The sequence below is a fragment of the Bos grunniens genome, chromosome X (assembly GCF_055505025.1).
Source record: "Bos grunniens cultivar Pamir isolate PY7600 chromosome X, Bosgru_T2T1.0, whole genome shotgun sequence".
Lineage (NCBI taxonomy): Eukaryota > Metazoa > Chordata > Mammalia > Artiodactyla > Bovidae > Bos > Bos grunniens.
Genome location: NC_141194.1, coordinates 75,404,035 through 75,422,714, shown reverse-complemented (window position 1 = coordinate 75,422,714; position 18,680 = coordinate 75,404,035). Strand labels below are relative to the sequence as shown.

The 18,680-nt window shown below is 34.8% G+C and overlaps 1 protein-coding gene across 7 annotated transcripts in view; it reads right to left on the bottom strand.

The window, feature by feature from the left end:
- LOC147340723 (uncharacterized) overlaps positions 1 to 18,680 on the bottom strand; it is a 467,968-nt gene that overhangs the window by 354,167 nt on the left and 95,121 nt on the right. For 6 of the 7 annotated variants that reach the window (XM_086386239.1, XM_086386241.1, XM_086386245.1 and 3 more), the window contains 2 exons: positions 4,755 to 4,954; positions 76 to 163 (listed from right to left, as the gene is read on the bottom strand). In XM_086386239.1, the coding sequence (XP_086242365.1) occupies positions 76 to 163; positions 4,755 to 4,954 (288 nt within the window). Of the gene's footprint in view, positions 1 to 75; positions 164 to 4,754; positions 4,955 to 5,615; positions 5,655 to 18,680 lie in introns of all 7 variants that reach the window. The other variant, XM_086386242.1, reaches the window with a different exon arrangement.

Here is an 18,680-nt window from a genome sequence, read left to right as displayed (position 1 = left end):
AAAATTACAAGATCTGATGAACAAACACATATGGAAATTGTATGGAGGACAATACAACAACACAATATATCTTACCTGTTCAGAGAAATGTTTCAGTAATGTAATATGTTTAATGAGGTGGTTTTTCAGACTGGAAAATTCTGACATGCAATCAAATGGAGGGCTGCCAGGGAAAGATGACAACACATTCTATCAATCTCAGTTTCACTTAATGCAACAACTTTATACCATAGGAAAGTGAAAATTATAATCCACAATATGTACAGCTTTACATTATTTTGAAAGAGTGTCAAGTGTCAGCTAAATTCAAAACATCACAAAGTTACATCAAAAAAATAACAGAAGGCTTATATGGAAGATGATCAATGTGATATATCTATGGCCTCAATAAAGTGATAGGATGATAAGTGCACAATTTACAGCAGTTATTCCTATTTTCAAGTTACTATAGGTAGAAGGTAGAGTATGTAAGGTTTCAGTTTTATATTTTCTTTGGCTAGTTTACTATACAGATGGTTATATGGAAAAGGAAAAATGAAAAGTATCAAATATTAATTAACTATGTAATCCACAAGTAGATTATCTACCACTTGAAAAATAGATTGGCTGTTGGTAACTCATTTTATTTGCCACAATTGAAAAAAGATGTATTTTACTTAGGACACTATAACCAATTGAAAAGTTTTGGCTTTATTACTTTCGTCAGGCATAGCTCTTAGCCTTCTGTGGTTTGGGGAATCTGTAATCACAAGTACTAATTCGAATGAGGTGATAAAACCTACATACTTTTGTTGGACAATGATCACTATTACAATCTAAAAATGGAGAACAATTTTCAGAATGACATTTGTAAAATAAATTAACAAGCATTACAATGCTGAAACCATATTTGCCTTCACAAGGGAAACAAAATTTTATTTTTAAAAATTAGCAAGAAAAAGTAATTTATAAACCCTTCTCCAAATTCCTAGGAGATTGCAGTCCCAGATTTTATATGAATGTGCTATTTTCTGGAGATCTATTTCTAAAACACATAAGAACATGGGCAATGATTCAAATTTCTTCTTATAAAAAGTATATAAACGTATGTGGCAAATCTAGCTGCCAGATCCATAGGATAATCTCCTTTAACTATGTCCAGCGTATGAAACATGTGAGCAAAATTTCTTAGGCAGTTTTTTTCCTTCTTAATTATTTCTGGATCAAAAAAATGAGCAAATAGGCAAGAAAATACTGAGTCACTCTCCTACCATCTCACCCTACCCTATCCCTCAATTCTCAACATGAAACATGCTCAAATTATGTTTCCTTACATGTAGAATCTTGGGTAGTTACACTTTGATAAGTAGTCTTGCATTACTACATTATGCTCCTCAATAAATTTTGTCACAAATTATATTTACCTCAAAAAATAATTCACTTAAAATTTTAATGACTAATGCCAATATAAAATACAGAAGCCCTTGTAAAATGACTGAAATTTACATTTAGTAACATAAGAATTTTTAATACTCATTATTTCTATAATAAATCTTAAAATCTTTATTCTATTAGTAATAAAGTAGAACTTAAACTTAGCTATCTCATCTACATCTAAGCTTATAATGCTGGCAAAATCAACCTTTGTTACACTGTAGTTCAGTCAAATAGTTCTTTGTTGTTCAGTAGCTAAGTCATGTCTGACTCTTTGTGTCTCCATAGACTACTGCACGCCAGGCTCCTCTGTCCTCCTCTATTTCCTGGTGTTTGCTCAAATGAAAAATTCTAGTAACTCACAAAAAAGGCTAATACTTTCAGGAAAATATAACAAATGGTAATTGTTCATGGGGGGGTCATATAAGCACATTTCCCACCCACCCCCCTTTTTTTTTTAAGATGACATCTTGATTCATCTCCTGCTGTGCAAGTGCTAAGTTGCTTCAGTCGTGTCCAACTCTTAGTGACCCTTTCTACGGACTGTAGCCTGTCAAGCTCCTCTGCACATGGGATTCTCCAGGCAAGAATACTGGAGTGGGTTGCCATTTTCTCCTCCAGGGGATTTTCCCAACCCAGGGATTGAATCCATGTCTCTGGCGTTTCCTGCATTGGAAGGTGTGTTCTTTACCACTAGTGGCACATATACTTCAATTCTCAAAAGTACTTATTATCTCTACCACCAAGGTGACTCATCAGACTTATTTGTTTCTAATAAAGCTGAAATAAATTTTAGGCCTGAAATCATATTTTATTACATCAAGTAAATTAACAGCTTGAACCACAAATTAAGAAAAATATGATATTAAAACTAATGAAGCAACATTTACATTTTAACATAATCTTTCCTCTGTGTTCTTTTAGAAACACAGAGATTAGGCTAATTTTAGGATAAGCTATAGAAATAATTTTTTCCCACTGACACAATTACCCAATTTCAGAAAGTAAAGAATGAACAATTCCTCCAATTGACACTCCAATTCCTCCAGCTAGCACAGATATTTGGTAAGGGGGACTTAATTTACTGCATAAGGAAAGCAATTAGGCTGAGCCCCAACAATTCTTAAAATCCATGTAACTCTCTGATGAGTCCTTGACAAAATTTTCAAGACATCTGGACTTCCCTAGGAAGTCTGGAAAATCAAAAGCAATTAAAGTTAAGAAATTTAAAAGTATTAAGTTGTTTTGTAGCAACCATGACCAGTGCAAAGCACATTATTGTTTTTTTAATGTGTTCCATTCATAATATTTTATGTATTCAAAGATAATATATGGAACGTTCAATAAGTCCTCAGCTTAGTAAAATTATCATTCAATATGAAAAACTTTTATTTCGTCCTCAAGCAAGGACTATGAACATCTGTCATGTTGTAAATTGTAGTTTAAAACCTTGAAGCAGTTGGAAAAGAAGATGCTGAGATGACCCATAAATTTGCCATATTCAAAAGCTGTTATATGAAGTCATTGGTATAATTACAGAATTTATTGAAAGAGTAATCTGACTGATTGTCTTTAGGACTACTCAATATAAAATACTGTAGGAGTAATATAACTCCCATTTAATCTTCCCTGGTTCCAGTGATGAAAGTGAAAAAAGCTCTCAAATTGGTGATGTAGTAATATTATACCAAAGAGTGCTTCTTAATACTAATACCATGATGTGAATTTTGTAATGAGACTACTTCAATCAAATGAAAATTTAATACTGTGAGTTATCAATCACCAATGAAGCAGATTATATCCACTATGGGGGTCTTTATGTTGCCACTACCTAGTCCTATAGTTATCTTTGCCATCTGCCAATTATCCTTTTCCCTATTTTCCTTAAGTTGAATTTATTCAGGATTCCATTATGTCCTTTGTCTTAGCTTGTTACAAGATAGATGTTTGTAAGGAGCTCAAAAGAGAGGAAACTGAGGAACTGATGAAAGTCCTAATTTTTTTCTAATATTCAATTTGGAATTTTTTGAACAAGTGTGTCAATCATTTCCTCCCCTCTTTATATGAACAAAATGGGGTTGTCAATCAACTATGAATTGCAATGAAAAGAAATGATAATAAAAGAGCAAATAACAAAGAGGGAAGAAAAAAGTATCATGACTTCTCCCTCTTTTACTTCTCTGTTGATCATAAAAACATACTTCCCTCTCTTACTATCTAACTTCTCCATCTTTGGGATGTAACACTTTCCAATAGAAGAAGTAAATGGCCTAGATTAAAATAAATAAATAAATACATAAATATATATATATATATAATGTTTCATTTGTGTGTAGAATATAGAGTTGACTAAAGTCTTTGATTAAAAATAATTAGAAAATGGAAATATTAATATACTACCTACAGATTATTATCAAAACAAGAATAAAAATCATTAGCCTTTGACTTTCATAACTCTCTCTTAGTAATACAGAGTTTTACAACCAGAACTGACTGGTTTATAAATATTTTTACTATAATTTATATATATATATATATACACACACATATATATATATACTTAAATATTTGCTGTTTTTTAGTTGCTAGGTAGTGATTGACTCTTTTGCAACCACATGGACTATAGCCCACCAGGCTCCTCTCTCCATGGGATTTCCCAGGTAAGAACACTGGAGTGAGTTGCCATTTCCTCCTCCAGGGCATCTTCCTGAACCAGGAGCAAACCTGTGTCTCCTCTACTGGCAGGCAAATTCTTTACCACTGAACCACAGGGGAAGCCTATACATATATATGTATATGTGTATATATATATATATATATATATATATATATATATATGTGTGTGTGTGTATATATATATACACACACACACACTCACATACATATATATATATATATATTATGCACAAACACATGCACACACACACACACACACACATATATATGAAAAAACTATTTTGTCCAGATGTGATAATTTAAAACTTTTTTGTAACTGTTATGCATCCCTGAAAGACTTCAGAGGAACAAGTACTCTTTCTAACAAAGCAGTAATTTGATCTATAAAGAAAGACCAAAATTAATCCTTTGTAAAACAAATACTTTTTTGGTAAAGTGATTTTTTTTCTGTTTAAAGTGAGATGATCAAATATTGTTTACTTACTGGGAATTATATAAATGTGTTCTTTACCCTATGGAAATATTAGAGCATAAATAAAAATCTTTTAATGTCTTTGAAACATACTGTGGAAATAAAATTCAATTCCTACTTAAAAATTTTGAAGAGATAGAAAGAGGGGAAAATGCAACTATCTGAAAGCTTTAGATTACATATTAGGAATTACCTTTCAAGAATGTTTAGTATCATCTTGACCATATTAATCACTTCAACAGCAGCAGTAAGAATGTTATCAGGTGGTTGTTCATAAGTGCCATGTAGAGAACGTGCCCTTCTTCTTTCTGATATCATGACAAGAACACGGTCAACAGCATGCTCAAGATGTTCACTTCGTCTTCTGAATCTGGTAGGCATCTCTTTGTCATTCTGAAATTAAAGTGGGAGTTTGGGGGGAAGAAATGAGACAGCACTTATCTAACACACTATAAATGTGGAATAGATTCAACAGCAACACCATTTAGTCAAAGTAATGTAAGAGGTGCAAAATCAGACACTTTTCATTATTTAAATATTGTTTCTGGTAATGCTTATATAATTCATGGCAATTGTTATCTAAAGGGCATGAAAAGAATAAGATTCATCCACAGAAATACTGAGTCATGTTATTTTCAGTCAGTTCAGTTCAGTTGCTCAGTCATCTCCAACTCTTTGCGACCCCATGAATTGCAGCATGCCAGGCCATGTTATTTTAGAATGTGACAAAAACTACTTGCCCATAATTAGGATATATTAATTCTGGTACTGCCTTATTAGTAAGCTTACCTCATTTTCTTTTTAGAGTATAATCCACTAAGGGGAAAACTTATACTACTTTGTATTCTGGAGAGGACTGGGTATAGATCTAAGAGACAGGAAAGGGAATCCTTACATTTAATTTATCTTGGAGCCCTGTAAAATATGTGAGAGCTGGTAATTTAAACACACATGAGCTCTAAGATTATTCAGTAGTAAATACAGCACTTCAAGTAATTAGACACTTGTCTTATCTACCTATTTTCTCGGACTGAATGTGTATACATATACTCACTTTTATAAGACTTTGTCCAGAGTTTCATCAAAAGGCTATCTGAAATAACAACAGAGTTGCAATAATGGCCCCATGTAGCCTCTTCTTTAAAAGAAGTTACTCTAGCTTCCTCATTAAATGGTCAGGAAATAATCCATGATTTACTAAGTAGTGAGGACATTTAATAAAAAGGATCTCTTCCCTTTTAGTCTTTGAAATTTTGAGGTATAGGAAAATTTTGTTTAATTATGAAAGAGAGAAATATATAACTATTTCTGTCCTGATTTCAATAAGATATCACATGAAAATATCATATTAATATGATTTCTATAAAACCATAAAACCAAGTGCATAGTTAATCAATAATTACTTAATTCTAATGTAAAGTCTATCATGTAATATATTCAGATGTTCAACCTTAATGTTTCACTTTAAATATGAAACAACATAAACATAGATCATTGTACAGATTTCTGATAAAGAGTTTGCTTTCGGTAGTATTCACCTTTTTCAAATAAGCTTGCTTTGCATTTGTTGATTGGCAAAATACTATGTGTATTTGGCATTTTTTTAGTTTTTTCAAAGTGTCTCAGCATACAAAGAAAAAAGTAATAGAAAATTACGGCTTCTACTTTTCTTATTTATGGTTGTCAGAATGAAAGTATCAATGCCAACATTTAAGATATAAACCTAAGCATGCTTTTACTTTCATTTCTGCTTCCCAACCTTCTTCTGCTTTCATTGATATAATTTGAATTTTGAATATAAACTATTATCATTAATATTTTAAATATTGATATTATTCAGGTATATACTTTTACGACAGTTTTACTTCCAGGAAGTTTTTCAAAGTCTATAATCATATTAATGAAGATTATTTTGAAAAACTGTACTAGTTTCATAGCTCATTGTCCGTTCTTTTATACCACAACATGTCTGTTCTTGGATTATTTATCTTTGCTCAGCTGAAACACATCTTCCTGTAATTTTAAAGAATTAATGGGTTCAGGATGGTGAACACATGTACACCCATGAATGATTCATGACAATGTATGGCAAAACCACTACAATATTGTAAAGTAATTAGCCTCTAATTAAGATAAGTAAATTAAAAAGATAAAAATAAAAATGTAAGCCTTTAAGAATTAATGGGATTTATTTCCTGAATTTGTATTCTTAAGAATATTTTAATTTTCCAACTCCCATAAACGGTCTCCCAAAATCATACAGCTAACTATTAGTAGACCTCATCCTGGAAACAGAAGGCTGCTGATGCTCAGTGCTCCCTTTCTACTACATTATTAAATATATTTGGTCCCAGAGGGACAAGAAAAGATGGGAAAATTTTGATGCATGCCATTTGTCAGTGTGGTGAAATGGAAAGACTCTATGTTTGGTTTAAGATCAATCACTTAAATGTATTGATTTGTTTCTTGTTTCTTTTTAAAATGTGAAAACCTATCAGACATGTGTTTTCTTTCCTTTTTGGGTTTTAAGTTCATTTCGCAGAGAGCAAACTTTTTTTCCCATAAGCCACAGCACTGGAAAAGGTCAGTTTTCATTCCAATCCCAAAGAAAGGCAATGCCAAAGATTGCTCAAAGTACCACACAATTTCACTCATCTCACACACTAGTAAAGTAATGCTCAAAATTCTCCAAGCCAGGCTTCAGCAATATGTGAACGATGAACTTCCAGATGTTCAAGCTGGTTTTAGAAAAGGCAGAGGAACCAGAGATCAAATTGCCAACATCTGCTGGATCATCAAAAAAGCAAGAGAGTTCTAGAAAAATATCTATTTCTGCTTTATTGACTATGCCAAAGCCTTTGACTGTGTGGATCACAATAAACTATGGAAAATTCTGAAAGAGATGGGAATACTGGACTACCTGACCTGCCTCTTGAGAAATCTGTATGCAGGTCAGGAAACAACAGCTGGAACTGCACATGGAACAACAGACTGGTTCGAAACAGGAAAAGGAGTATGTCAAGTCTGTATATTGTCACCTTGCTTGTTTAACTTATATGCAGAGTATATCATGAGAAACGCTGGGCTGGAAGAAGCACAAGCTGGAATCAAGATTGCCGGGAGAAATATCAATAACCTCAGATATGCAAATGACACCACCCTTATGGCAGAAAGTGAAGAACTAAAGAGCCTCTTGATGAAAGTGAAAGAGGAGAGTGAAAAAGTTGGCTTAAAGTTTAACATTCAGAAAACTAAGATCATGCCATCCACTCCCATCTCCTCATGGCATATAGATGGGCAAACAGTTGGAACAGTGACCAACTTTATTTTGGGGGGCTCCAAAATCACTGCAGATGGTGATTTCAGCCATGAAATTAAAAGACGCTTACTCCTTGGAAGGAAAGTTAAGACCAACCTACATCCCATGGAGAGAGGAGCCTGGTGGGCTGCAGTCCATGGGGTCGCTAAGAGTTGGACATGACTGAGCGACTTCACTTTTAATTTTCGCTTTCATGCATTGAAGAAGGAAATGGTAACCCACTCCAGTATTCTTGCTTGGAGAATCTCAGGGATGGGAGAGCCTCATGGGCTGCCATCTACGGGGTCGCACAGAGTTGGGCACACTGACGCAACTTAGCAGCAGCAGCAGCAGATAGCATATTAAAAAGCAGAGACATTACTTTGTCAACAAAGGTCCGTCTAGTCAAGGCTATGGTTTTTCCAGTAGTCATGTATGGATGTGAGAGTTGGACTATAAAGAAAGCTGAGCACCAAATAATTGATGCTTTTGAACTGTGGTGTTGGAGAAGACTCTTGAGAGTCCCTTGGACTGCAAGGAGATCCAACTAGTCCATCTTAAAGAAGATCAGTCCTGGGTGTTCATTGGAAGGACTGATGTTGAAGCTGAAACTCCAATACTTTGGCCACTTGATGTGAAGAGTTGACTCATTTGAAAAGACCCTGATGCTGGAAAAGATTGAAGGCAGAAGGAGAAGGAGACAACAAAGTATGAGATGGTTGGATGGCATCACTGACTAAATGGACATCAGATTCAGTGCTGCCCATGGGGTCTCAAAGAGTCAGACATGACTGAACGACTGAACAACAACAACAATACGATCTTCAGTAGTATTTTGGACTGTGGGCAGAGGCTACTTTATTGCCAAAGTTTATGTGAAAAAAATTTCAAAATTGGAGTTTTAAATTAAATCAGTACACAATATCCTTGAATAAGAGTTTGAATACCTATTTAATGTTGAATCATGCTTTGTGATCAGCATTCTAGGGATTATGATGGAAGATGAAATATATGTGAATGTATTATGATTTTCCTTTTTTAAAAAAAATCATGAAATTATTCATTTATTTTTGTATCAATTGACTATCTTCATTATTTAGAATGTTAGTTATACAAGTGCAGGTACCATGCTGTCAAGTTTATTGTAATACTGAACAGTCTGGCATATAGTTGGCCCTCAGCAAATTTGTTGAATTAAAGTCATATATTTATTAGAAGCTCGTGTATTTTGTTCCATGTTTACTTGCCAGAATTAATTTCACCCCTTTTCAGTACCATTCAAAATCAGAAAAGCATGCTTCATTGTAAAATATAAATTCATCATCTCCACATGATATAAGTTGAATATTTCTTTGGATATTTCTTTATTATGGCAAGTCAAACTACTGTATTAGAATGGACCTATTGGTTTCAGAAGCCATTATTGATTAACTGCCTAAGGTACAATAACTTCTGGGGCATGGAGGAATTAAGACTTATATAAATGCTCAAAGTTTCAAACTTAAAATGAAAAACAATTACCTGAGCATATGCATCATATCAAACATCTGAATGGGTGACAGTTTTCACCCATTTTCATCCTACTGGTTAGCACAATGTCAGTATAGCTATATGTTATTCTATTTGTGATATTTTGAAATGGTCCATCTAGCCCAACATTCTGTAGTTTTTTCACAGTTTCAATTTTATATCTTAATTTTCACACATAGTATAGTATATATTAAAAGACATAAACATATCAATCACATATATAAGTGTATATGTATGTTATGCATATATATGTGTATATATACATACACACATATATACATGTATTCAGTTTTGTGAATAGAATTTAGTTTGCTGACACTAGCTGCACTTATAGAAAAGTGTACATGAATTGCTGAAATGCCTATACTATAAATTTCAGCTTGTTATATCTGTGAAAAAATCAAATCATTAATTATATAGACATCATGAGGCAAAGGAAAATGAACTCCAGCCTTCTTATTTATGATGGAAACTGTTAAAGACTAACTACACCATAGTAAGCCTCTAACCTGTTGTTCTCTATCAAATATTATTCAGTTCTCATATTTCTGGCAACAGACACTACTATTTCAACACTTTGAAAAAAAATTCTGTCAACAGCCTAACTCCTGGAGTTGCTCAAGTCCATCCCTTCACTATTCACACCTGCTTCCAAAGCAGTCATCAGTAAAACAAGCAAACAGTGAGATATTTTAAAATACACTGTAGTATGGAACTTCACAAGTGAACTTTAAAAACTTTAGCACCGTTTTTAAAATACAAATTCTTTTTTGAAACTCATTATACAGTAGCCCCTATATTTACATTCTGTCAATAAAGAATATAAATTCTGTCAATAGTGCATTTATGACTAAATGCCATTTAAGTCACTCTGAGTATGATCGTTAACAGTTTTCTCAGTTATTCAGACTCACTCTAACTAAATTATAGTAAATTTCCATGTTATAATCACTCTCTCACAGTACTTTACCAAAATAAGTATAGTTCCCCATATTATCTACACAAAATCTAATCTTTGTAAACCTCCTTTGATCATTTTATTCTTTCCTTTCAATAGAGAACAAACCCCACCTTTTCCCCAAAGTATCTTAATTAAATTATACCTTAGCAACAACTTTAGCCTCTCAGAAGTCAATGTCAGGTTGTTGTTGTTGTTGTTGTTGTTGTTTTTTACAATGGAAGGACATTAGCTTTATAAATGCTAGACTCAGAGACATTCTGGTTCTCCTTTATGATTGGAAAACTCACTCTTTTACCTAGGTCTCTACCTCTTCCTGCAGTTATTTTAAGTGCAGAGCTTTCACCTGCTAATATCATCTATCCAGTAGTGTTATTATCCTTATAGTTTACTCATAAAGAAAGCATTTTTATGTCTAATTGAAGGGATTTGCTATATACAGTGTACATAACAAATTTTACATTTCTCAAATATCACTCTGAGGCTATTTATGTTGAACAGACATTCTTATCATGCACTCATACTTCTCTACCCCCAACAGCTTTACTGAGAAATAATTAACATGTAAAATTGTGTAATTCTAAAATGTATAATGTGATTATTTGATGCATGTGTATATTCTGAAATAATTACCATCCTAAAGTTATTTAACACATTTATAACCTCATATAATTTTTGTGTCCTCTGAACATTTTTTAGACTTGCTTTCTTTTAAATCTGAGCTTATTTTGAGATAAAATTACTATTAATATATCATACAATTCACCTATTTAAATTATAAGATGCAATGGTTTTTAGTATCTTCAGAGTTATGCAACCATTGCCAGTAATTACAGAACATTTTCATCATCTCCCATACCCATTAACATGCGTGCATACACGCTAAGTTGCTTCAGTCATGTCCAACTTTTTGTGACCCTATGGACTGTAGCCCTCCAGGCCCCTCTGTCCATGAGATTCTCCAGGCAGGAATACTGGAGTGGGTTGACATGCCCTCCTCCAGGGAATCTTCCCTAACCAGGGATCAAACCTGTATCTCCTGCAATTCTTGCATTGCAGGTGGACTCTTTACCACTGAGCCACCAGGGAAGCCCATACCCATTAACTGCTGCTGCTGCTAAGTCGCTTCAGTCATGTCCGACTCTGTGCGAACCCAGAGACAGCAGCCCACCAGGCTTCCCCGTCCCTGGGATTCTCCAGGCAAGAACACTGGAGTGGGTTGCCATTTCCTTCTACAATGCATGAAAGTGAAAAGTGAAGTCGCTCAGTCGTTCCCGACTCTTAGTGACCCCATGGACTGCAGCCTACCAGGCTCCTCTGACAATGGATTTTCCAGGCAACAGTACTGAAGTGGGGTGCCATTGCCTTCTCCGATACCCATTAACAGCTACTCTCAACTTCCCCCACCATCTCCCACCTCAGCTTACTCTACTCCCAACAAGAAGCAAAAACCTACTTTCTGTCTCTATGGGTTTGCCTATTTTGAACATTTTATATAAATTGGATCATATAATATATGATCCTTTGCACTCATCTTCTTTCACTTAGCATAAGATTAACCACACTGTAGCATGTATCTGTATCTAATTTACTTTTACTGATGAATGGTATTTCATTGTATGGATATACAGAGTTTTATTTATATATCAAGCAATAGACATTTGAGCTGTTTCCACATTTTGGATATTATGGATAATGTTGCTATAAACATTTATGTATAGGTTTTTGGAAGGACATAAGTTCTCATTTCACTACTCATACATCTTGAATTTTCCACATTTCTTTGCTTTACTGCCTTTCTCTATCTCTCTGTCTCTTTCTTTCTCAACTGCAATTACTTTGGGCCTATTTTTGGTGAGAAAGCCACATCTTTAGTTCATTCACCCTATTGTGTAACTTGTAAAGATACAGCAGGTGTCACCTTAGCCGATATAGATTTTTTTGCCACTTTACTTTTTTAATTGAAGGATAATTGTTTTACAGAATTTTCTGGTTTTCTGTCATACATCAACAAGAATCAGTCATAAGTACATTCAAGTCCCCTCCCTCATGAAACTCTGTCACTTCTCCCTCCCATGCCACCCTTTTAGATTGTCACAGAGCCCCTGTTTGAGTTCCCTGAGTCATACAGCAAATTCCTATAGGCTAGCTATTTTACATATGGTATTGTAAATTTTAATGTTACTCTTTCCATACATTTCACACTCTCCCTCCTCCCCTCCCACCATGTCCATAGGTCAGTGCTCAATGCCTGTTTCTCCATTTCTGCCCTGAAAATTAATTCATCAGTACCGTCATTCTAGATTCCATATATATGCATCAGTGTATTATACATATATGTATTATATATATATATATATAATGTGTATATATACATATATATGTATATGTATACATATAATATACATTCAATATATACACACACTATAGGTTTATGTGTATATGTATATATATGTATAATATACATATGATGTATATATGTATTATATATATGTATATGTCTCTTTCTGACTTTGTATAATAGGCTCTAGGTTTATGCACCTCATAAAAACTGACTCAAATGTGTCCCTTTTTATGGCTGAATATTCCATTATATGTATGTACCACAGCTTCTTTATCCATTCATTTTTCAATGGACATCTAGGTTGCTTCCATGTTCCAGCTATTGTAAATAGATTTGCAATGTGTCTTTTTTTAATTTTGTCTTCTTTAGGGTACATGCCTAGGAGTGGGATTGCTGGGTCATATGGTGGTTTTATTCCTAGCTTTTTAAGGAATCACATACCATCCTCCATAGTTGCTGTAACAATTTACATTCCCATAAACAATGAAAGTGGGTTGCCTTTTCTCCACATCCTCTCCAACCTTTACTGTTTGTGGACTTTTTGATGATGGCCATTCTGACTGGTGTGAGGTGGCATCTCATTGTAGCTTTGATTTGCATTTCTCTAATAATGAGTGACGTTGAGCATCTTTTCATGTGTTCGTTAGCCATCTGTATGTCTTCTTTGGAGAAATGTATGTTTAGCTCTTTTACCCACTTTTTTATTGGATTGTTTGTTTTTCCAGTATTGAGCTGTATGAGCTAATTGTGTATTTTGTAAATTAATTCTTTGACAGTTTTTCTTTGCTATTATTTTCTTACATTCTGAGGGTTGTTTTTTCACCTTGTTTGTAGCTTCCTTTGCTGTGCAAAAGCTTTTAAGTTTAATTAGGTCCCACTTGTTCATTTATTTATTTTTATTTCTATTACTCTAGGAAGTGGGTCATAGAAGATTTTGCTTTATGTCATCGAGTGTTCTGCCTATGTTTTCCTCTAAGAGTTTTATGAGTTATGGTCTTACATTAAGGTCTTTAATCCCATTTGAGTTGTTTTTGTGTATGGTGTCAAGAAGTGTTCTAATTTCCTTCTTTGGCATATAGCTGTCCAGTTTACCCATCACTGCATATCAAAGAGGCTATCTTTTCCCCATTGTATATTCTTGTCTCCTTTGTAAAACATAAGGTACCCATACGTGTTTGGGCTTATCTCTGCCTCTCTATCTTGTCCCACTGGTCTATATTTCTCTTTTTGTACCAGTACCATACTGTTTTGGTGACTGTAGCTTTGTAATATAGTCTGAAGTCAAGAAGATTAATTCCTCAAGCTCCATTCTTCTTTCTCAAGACTGCTTTGGCTATTTAGGGTCTTTTGTTTCCATATGAATTGTGAAATGTTTTGTTCTAGTTCTGTGAAGAATGCCATTGTTATTTTGATAGGGATCACACTGAATCTGTAGATTGCATTTGGTAGTATAGTCATTTTCACAATATCAATTCTTCCTACCCAGGAGTATGAAATATCTCCCCATCTATTTGTGTCAACTTTGATTTTTTTCATCAGTGTCTTATACTCTTCTGCTTATACTTATTTTGTCTCCTTAGGTAAGTTTATTCCTAGATATTTTATTTCTTTGTTGCAATGGTGAGTGAGATTGATTCCTTAATTTCTCTTTCTAATTTTTCATCATTAGTATATAGCAATGCAAGTGATGTCCGTGTATTGACCTTGTATCCCACGACACTGCTGAATTCACAGACTAACTCTAGTAATTTTTCTGATAGTTTCTTTGGGTTTTCTATGTATAGTATCATGTCATCTGCAAAAAGTGAGAGAGCTTTACTTCTTTTCTGACATTGATTCTTTTATTTCTTTTTCTTCACTAACTGTCATAACTAGGACTTCCAAAACTATGTTGAATAACAGCAGTGAGAGTGGGCACTCTTGTTTTGTTCCATATCTTAGAGGGAATGCTTTTACTTTTTCACCATTGAGAATAACAATTTCTATGGGTTTGTCATATAAGCCCATATAGATTTTAACAATATGCTACAATGGTTGTAAGTTCTTTTAGAAACTCTCAACTGCAAAACAGCTTGGTTAAATATAGCCACCATGATGTTTATTAGGTCCCCAAATTTATTCAGTTTTGCACTAACTGATCAAAATCTACTCCTTTCCTGCACCTCAAAGATCCTGGTAACTACCATTCTACCCTGTAAGTTTTATCCATTTTTTAAGATTCATCACATAAGATTCCACAGTATTTATCTTTCTATGTCTGACTTATTTTCACCTAGCATAATGTCCTCAAGTTCCACCCAAGTTCTTCCAAATACCAAGATTTTCTCCTTTTATTTGGGTGCATAATATTAGTCTGTATGTATGTGTGTGTGTGTGATGTTTTCATTATCCATTCATCTACCAGTGGACTTTTAGGTTGTTTACATGACTTGAGTAGTGTAAATAATGCTGAAATAAACATGGGGGTGCAGATATACCTTTGCAATAGTGAGTTTATTTTCTTTGGATATATACCCAGAAGTGGGATTGCTGGATCATATGGTAGTTTTATGTTTAGGTTTTTGAAGAGTTACCATATTGTTTTCCATAGGGGCTATACCAATTTATATTCACGTTAACAGTGTAAAAAGGATTTCCTTTTCTTCACACCCTTGCCAACACTTGTTATTTCTTTTCTATTTGATAATGGCCATTCTAACACATGTGTAGTGATGTCTAACTGAGGTTTCAAATTGTTTTGAGTTAATAATTTGATAATCCGTTGAGTTGAGTTGATAATCAGTGATGCTGACAATCTTTTCATGTACCTATTGGCCATTTGCATGTCTTCTTTAGAAAAGTAACTGTGAGGTCTTCTGCCTACTTTTTAGTTAGGTTCTTTGTTTTTCTGAAATTGACTTGTCTGAGTTCCTCAAATATTTTAGATATTAACCTCTTAAAGAGATGGCAAGAATACACAGAAGAACTGTACAAAAAAGATCTTCACAACCCAGATAATCATGATGGTGTGATCACTCACCTAGAGCCAGACATCCTGGAATGTGAAGTCAAATGGGCCTTAGAAAGCATCAGTACGAACAAAGCTAGTGGAGGTGATGGAATTCCAGTTGAGCTATTTCAAATCCTGAAAGATGATGCTGTGAAAGTGCTGCACTCAATATGCCAGAAAATTTGGAAAACTCAGTAGTGGCCACAGGATTGGAAAAGGTCAGTTTTCATTCCAATCCCAAAGAAAGGCAATGCCAAAGAATGCTCAAACTACCGTACAGTTACACTCATCTCACACACTAGTAAAGTAATGCTCAAAATTCTCCAAGCCAGGCTTCAGCAGTATGTGAACGATGAACTTCCTGATGTTCAAGCTGGTTTTAGAAAAGGCAGAGGAACCAGAGATCAAATTGCCAACATAGGTTGGATCATGGAAAAAGCAAGAGAGTTCCAGAAAAACATCTATTTCTGCTTTATTTACTATGCCAAAGCCTTTGACTGTGTGGATCACAATAAACTGTGGAAAATTCTGAAAGAGATGGGAATACCAGACCACCTGATCTGCCTCTTGAGAAATTTGTATGCAGGTCAGGAAGCAACAGTTAGAACTGGACATGGAACAACAGACTGGTTCCAAATAGGAAAAGGAGTTTGTCAAGGCAGTATATTGTCACCATGTTTATTTAACTTATATGCAGACTACATCATGAGAAACACTGGACTGGAAGAAACACAAGCTGGAATCAAGATTGCCAGGAGAAATATCAATAACCTCAGATGTGCAGATGACACCACCCTTATGGCAGAAAGTGAAGAGGAACTAAAAAGCCTCTTGATGAATGTGAAAGTGGAGAGTGAAAAAGTTGGCTTAAAGTTCAACATTCAGAAAACGAAGATCATGGCATCTGGTCCCATCACTTCATGGGAAATAGATGGGGAAATAGTGGAAACAGTGTCAGACTTTATTTTTCTGGGCTCCAAAATCACTACAGATGGTGACTGCAGCCATGCAATTAAAAGATGCTTACTCCTTGGAAGAAAAGTTTTGACCAACCTAGATAGCATATTCAAAAGCAGAGACATTACTTTGCCAACAAAGGTTCATCTAGTCAAGGCTATGGTTTTTCTTGTGGTCATGTATGGATGTGAGAGTTGGACTGTGAAGAAGGCTGAGTGCCAAAGAATTGATGCTTTTGAACTGTGGTGTTGGAGAAGACTCTTGAGAGTCCCTTGGACTTCAAGGAGATCCAACTAGTCCATTCTGAAGGAGATCAGCCCTGGGATTTCTTTGGAAGGAATGATGCTAAAGCTGAAACTCCAGTACTTTGGCCACCTCATACGAAGAGTTGACTCATGGGCAAAGACCCTGATGCTGGGAGGGATTGGGGGCAGGAGGAGAAGGGGACGACAGAGGATGAGATGGCTGGATGGCATCACTGACTCAATGGACGTGAGTCTGAGTGAACTCCAGGAGTTGGTGATGGACAGGGAGGCCTGGCGTGCTGCAATTCATGGGGTCACAAATAGTCAGACATGACTGAGCCACTGATCTGATCTGAACCTCTTACCTGATATTGGGTTGTAAATATTTCTCCCTTTCTGGACAGTACCTTCTCATTTTGTTGATTTGTTGTGCAAAAGCTTTCTAGTTTGATGTAGTTGTACTTGTTTACTTTTGCTTTTGTTGCCTGTGCTTTTGGTGTAATATCAAAAACTTATTGCCAAGACCAGTGTCAAAGAGTATTTTCCCTATATTTTCTTCTAAGTCTTAAATTTTAGTCTTTTTTTTTTCAGTTGAAATTTTCTTTTAATTAAAGACCCAAGGGACAGTAAGCTCCTGTGTGTTACAGTATATAACATATGGCTCTTATACAGAGTAAAACAGACACCAGGGAGTCGAGTGTTTATACCAGCACTAGACTCTTCCTGTAGAAGGCAAAAAGTGAGGCCGTCTGTGAGAGAACTTCAGTCACTTTATTTATTTCAGATCTCTCTAGGATGAGTTCAGAACTGTAGCAGTGCAGGTGGTTTAAGGGAAATAACCTCACGTGTAATTACATGATTACAACACTAATCATCTAAGTCACCCCAAGAATATTAAAACGCTTGAATCCTGGCTCCACAGTGGGAACAAGTTTCTGATTTTCAAAGGAAAATACTGTCTCAGAAGTTTTGGTGTCTGCTAAAATAAAAACACAAACTACTTGAAAACAACACTTCTTGGTGGAAGAGCACTCATTGCACAGAAGGTGGAGCATCAGTCTTCCAACCAATCCTGACATTCCATGGACTTGGGCATACTGGGCCCCATGTATATAAATCAAGATGGGTTGATGCTCCTTTCTCAACATCATGGGTTTGTCTTTTTTGTAGTAAGTAATTTACTTTTATCATTCAAAACCCATGTTCTTCATATATAATAGGGTATACGATATTGAGGATATTATAGTATAGTGGTAGTTGAAATTTATTGCCGTCATTATTTATGTGCTTAATTTAAGATATATTAGGTAGCTATTCCAAAACGATGCCTTACAGATGTGCTTGGGAGGAGACTACAGGGGAGAGAGTGGCAGCCATCCCGGATTTCAGAGAGTTCCACATCCTTCAGATCAGTTACTGAAAACATCATGAAACGTATTTTGAAAACTCATTATCTGCCCTACTTTATCTTACTTACTTTTTTGTATGTGTTTGAAGACAGAAGTTAATTGGTGAGTTTTGAGGCTCTATTTAAAAGTTTAGTAGGACTGACGTTTTTATGAAGTCTGTATAAGGAGCATATGATGAGAAGTACTGTGCTCAAATTTTACATGAAATATTTTACTGCTAATTTCCTTTGCAAATTCTGTATTTCCACCAAATGATTAAGTCTACCAAAGAACTTACTGCATGTAAAGATATATTACAATCTCCATGCCAGTAAAGGGAATCCTAAATTTTAGTCTTTAATCCATTTCAAGTTTTGTGAATAGTATAAGATAGAGGCTCAAATTGATTC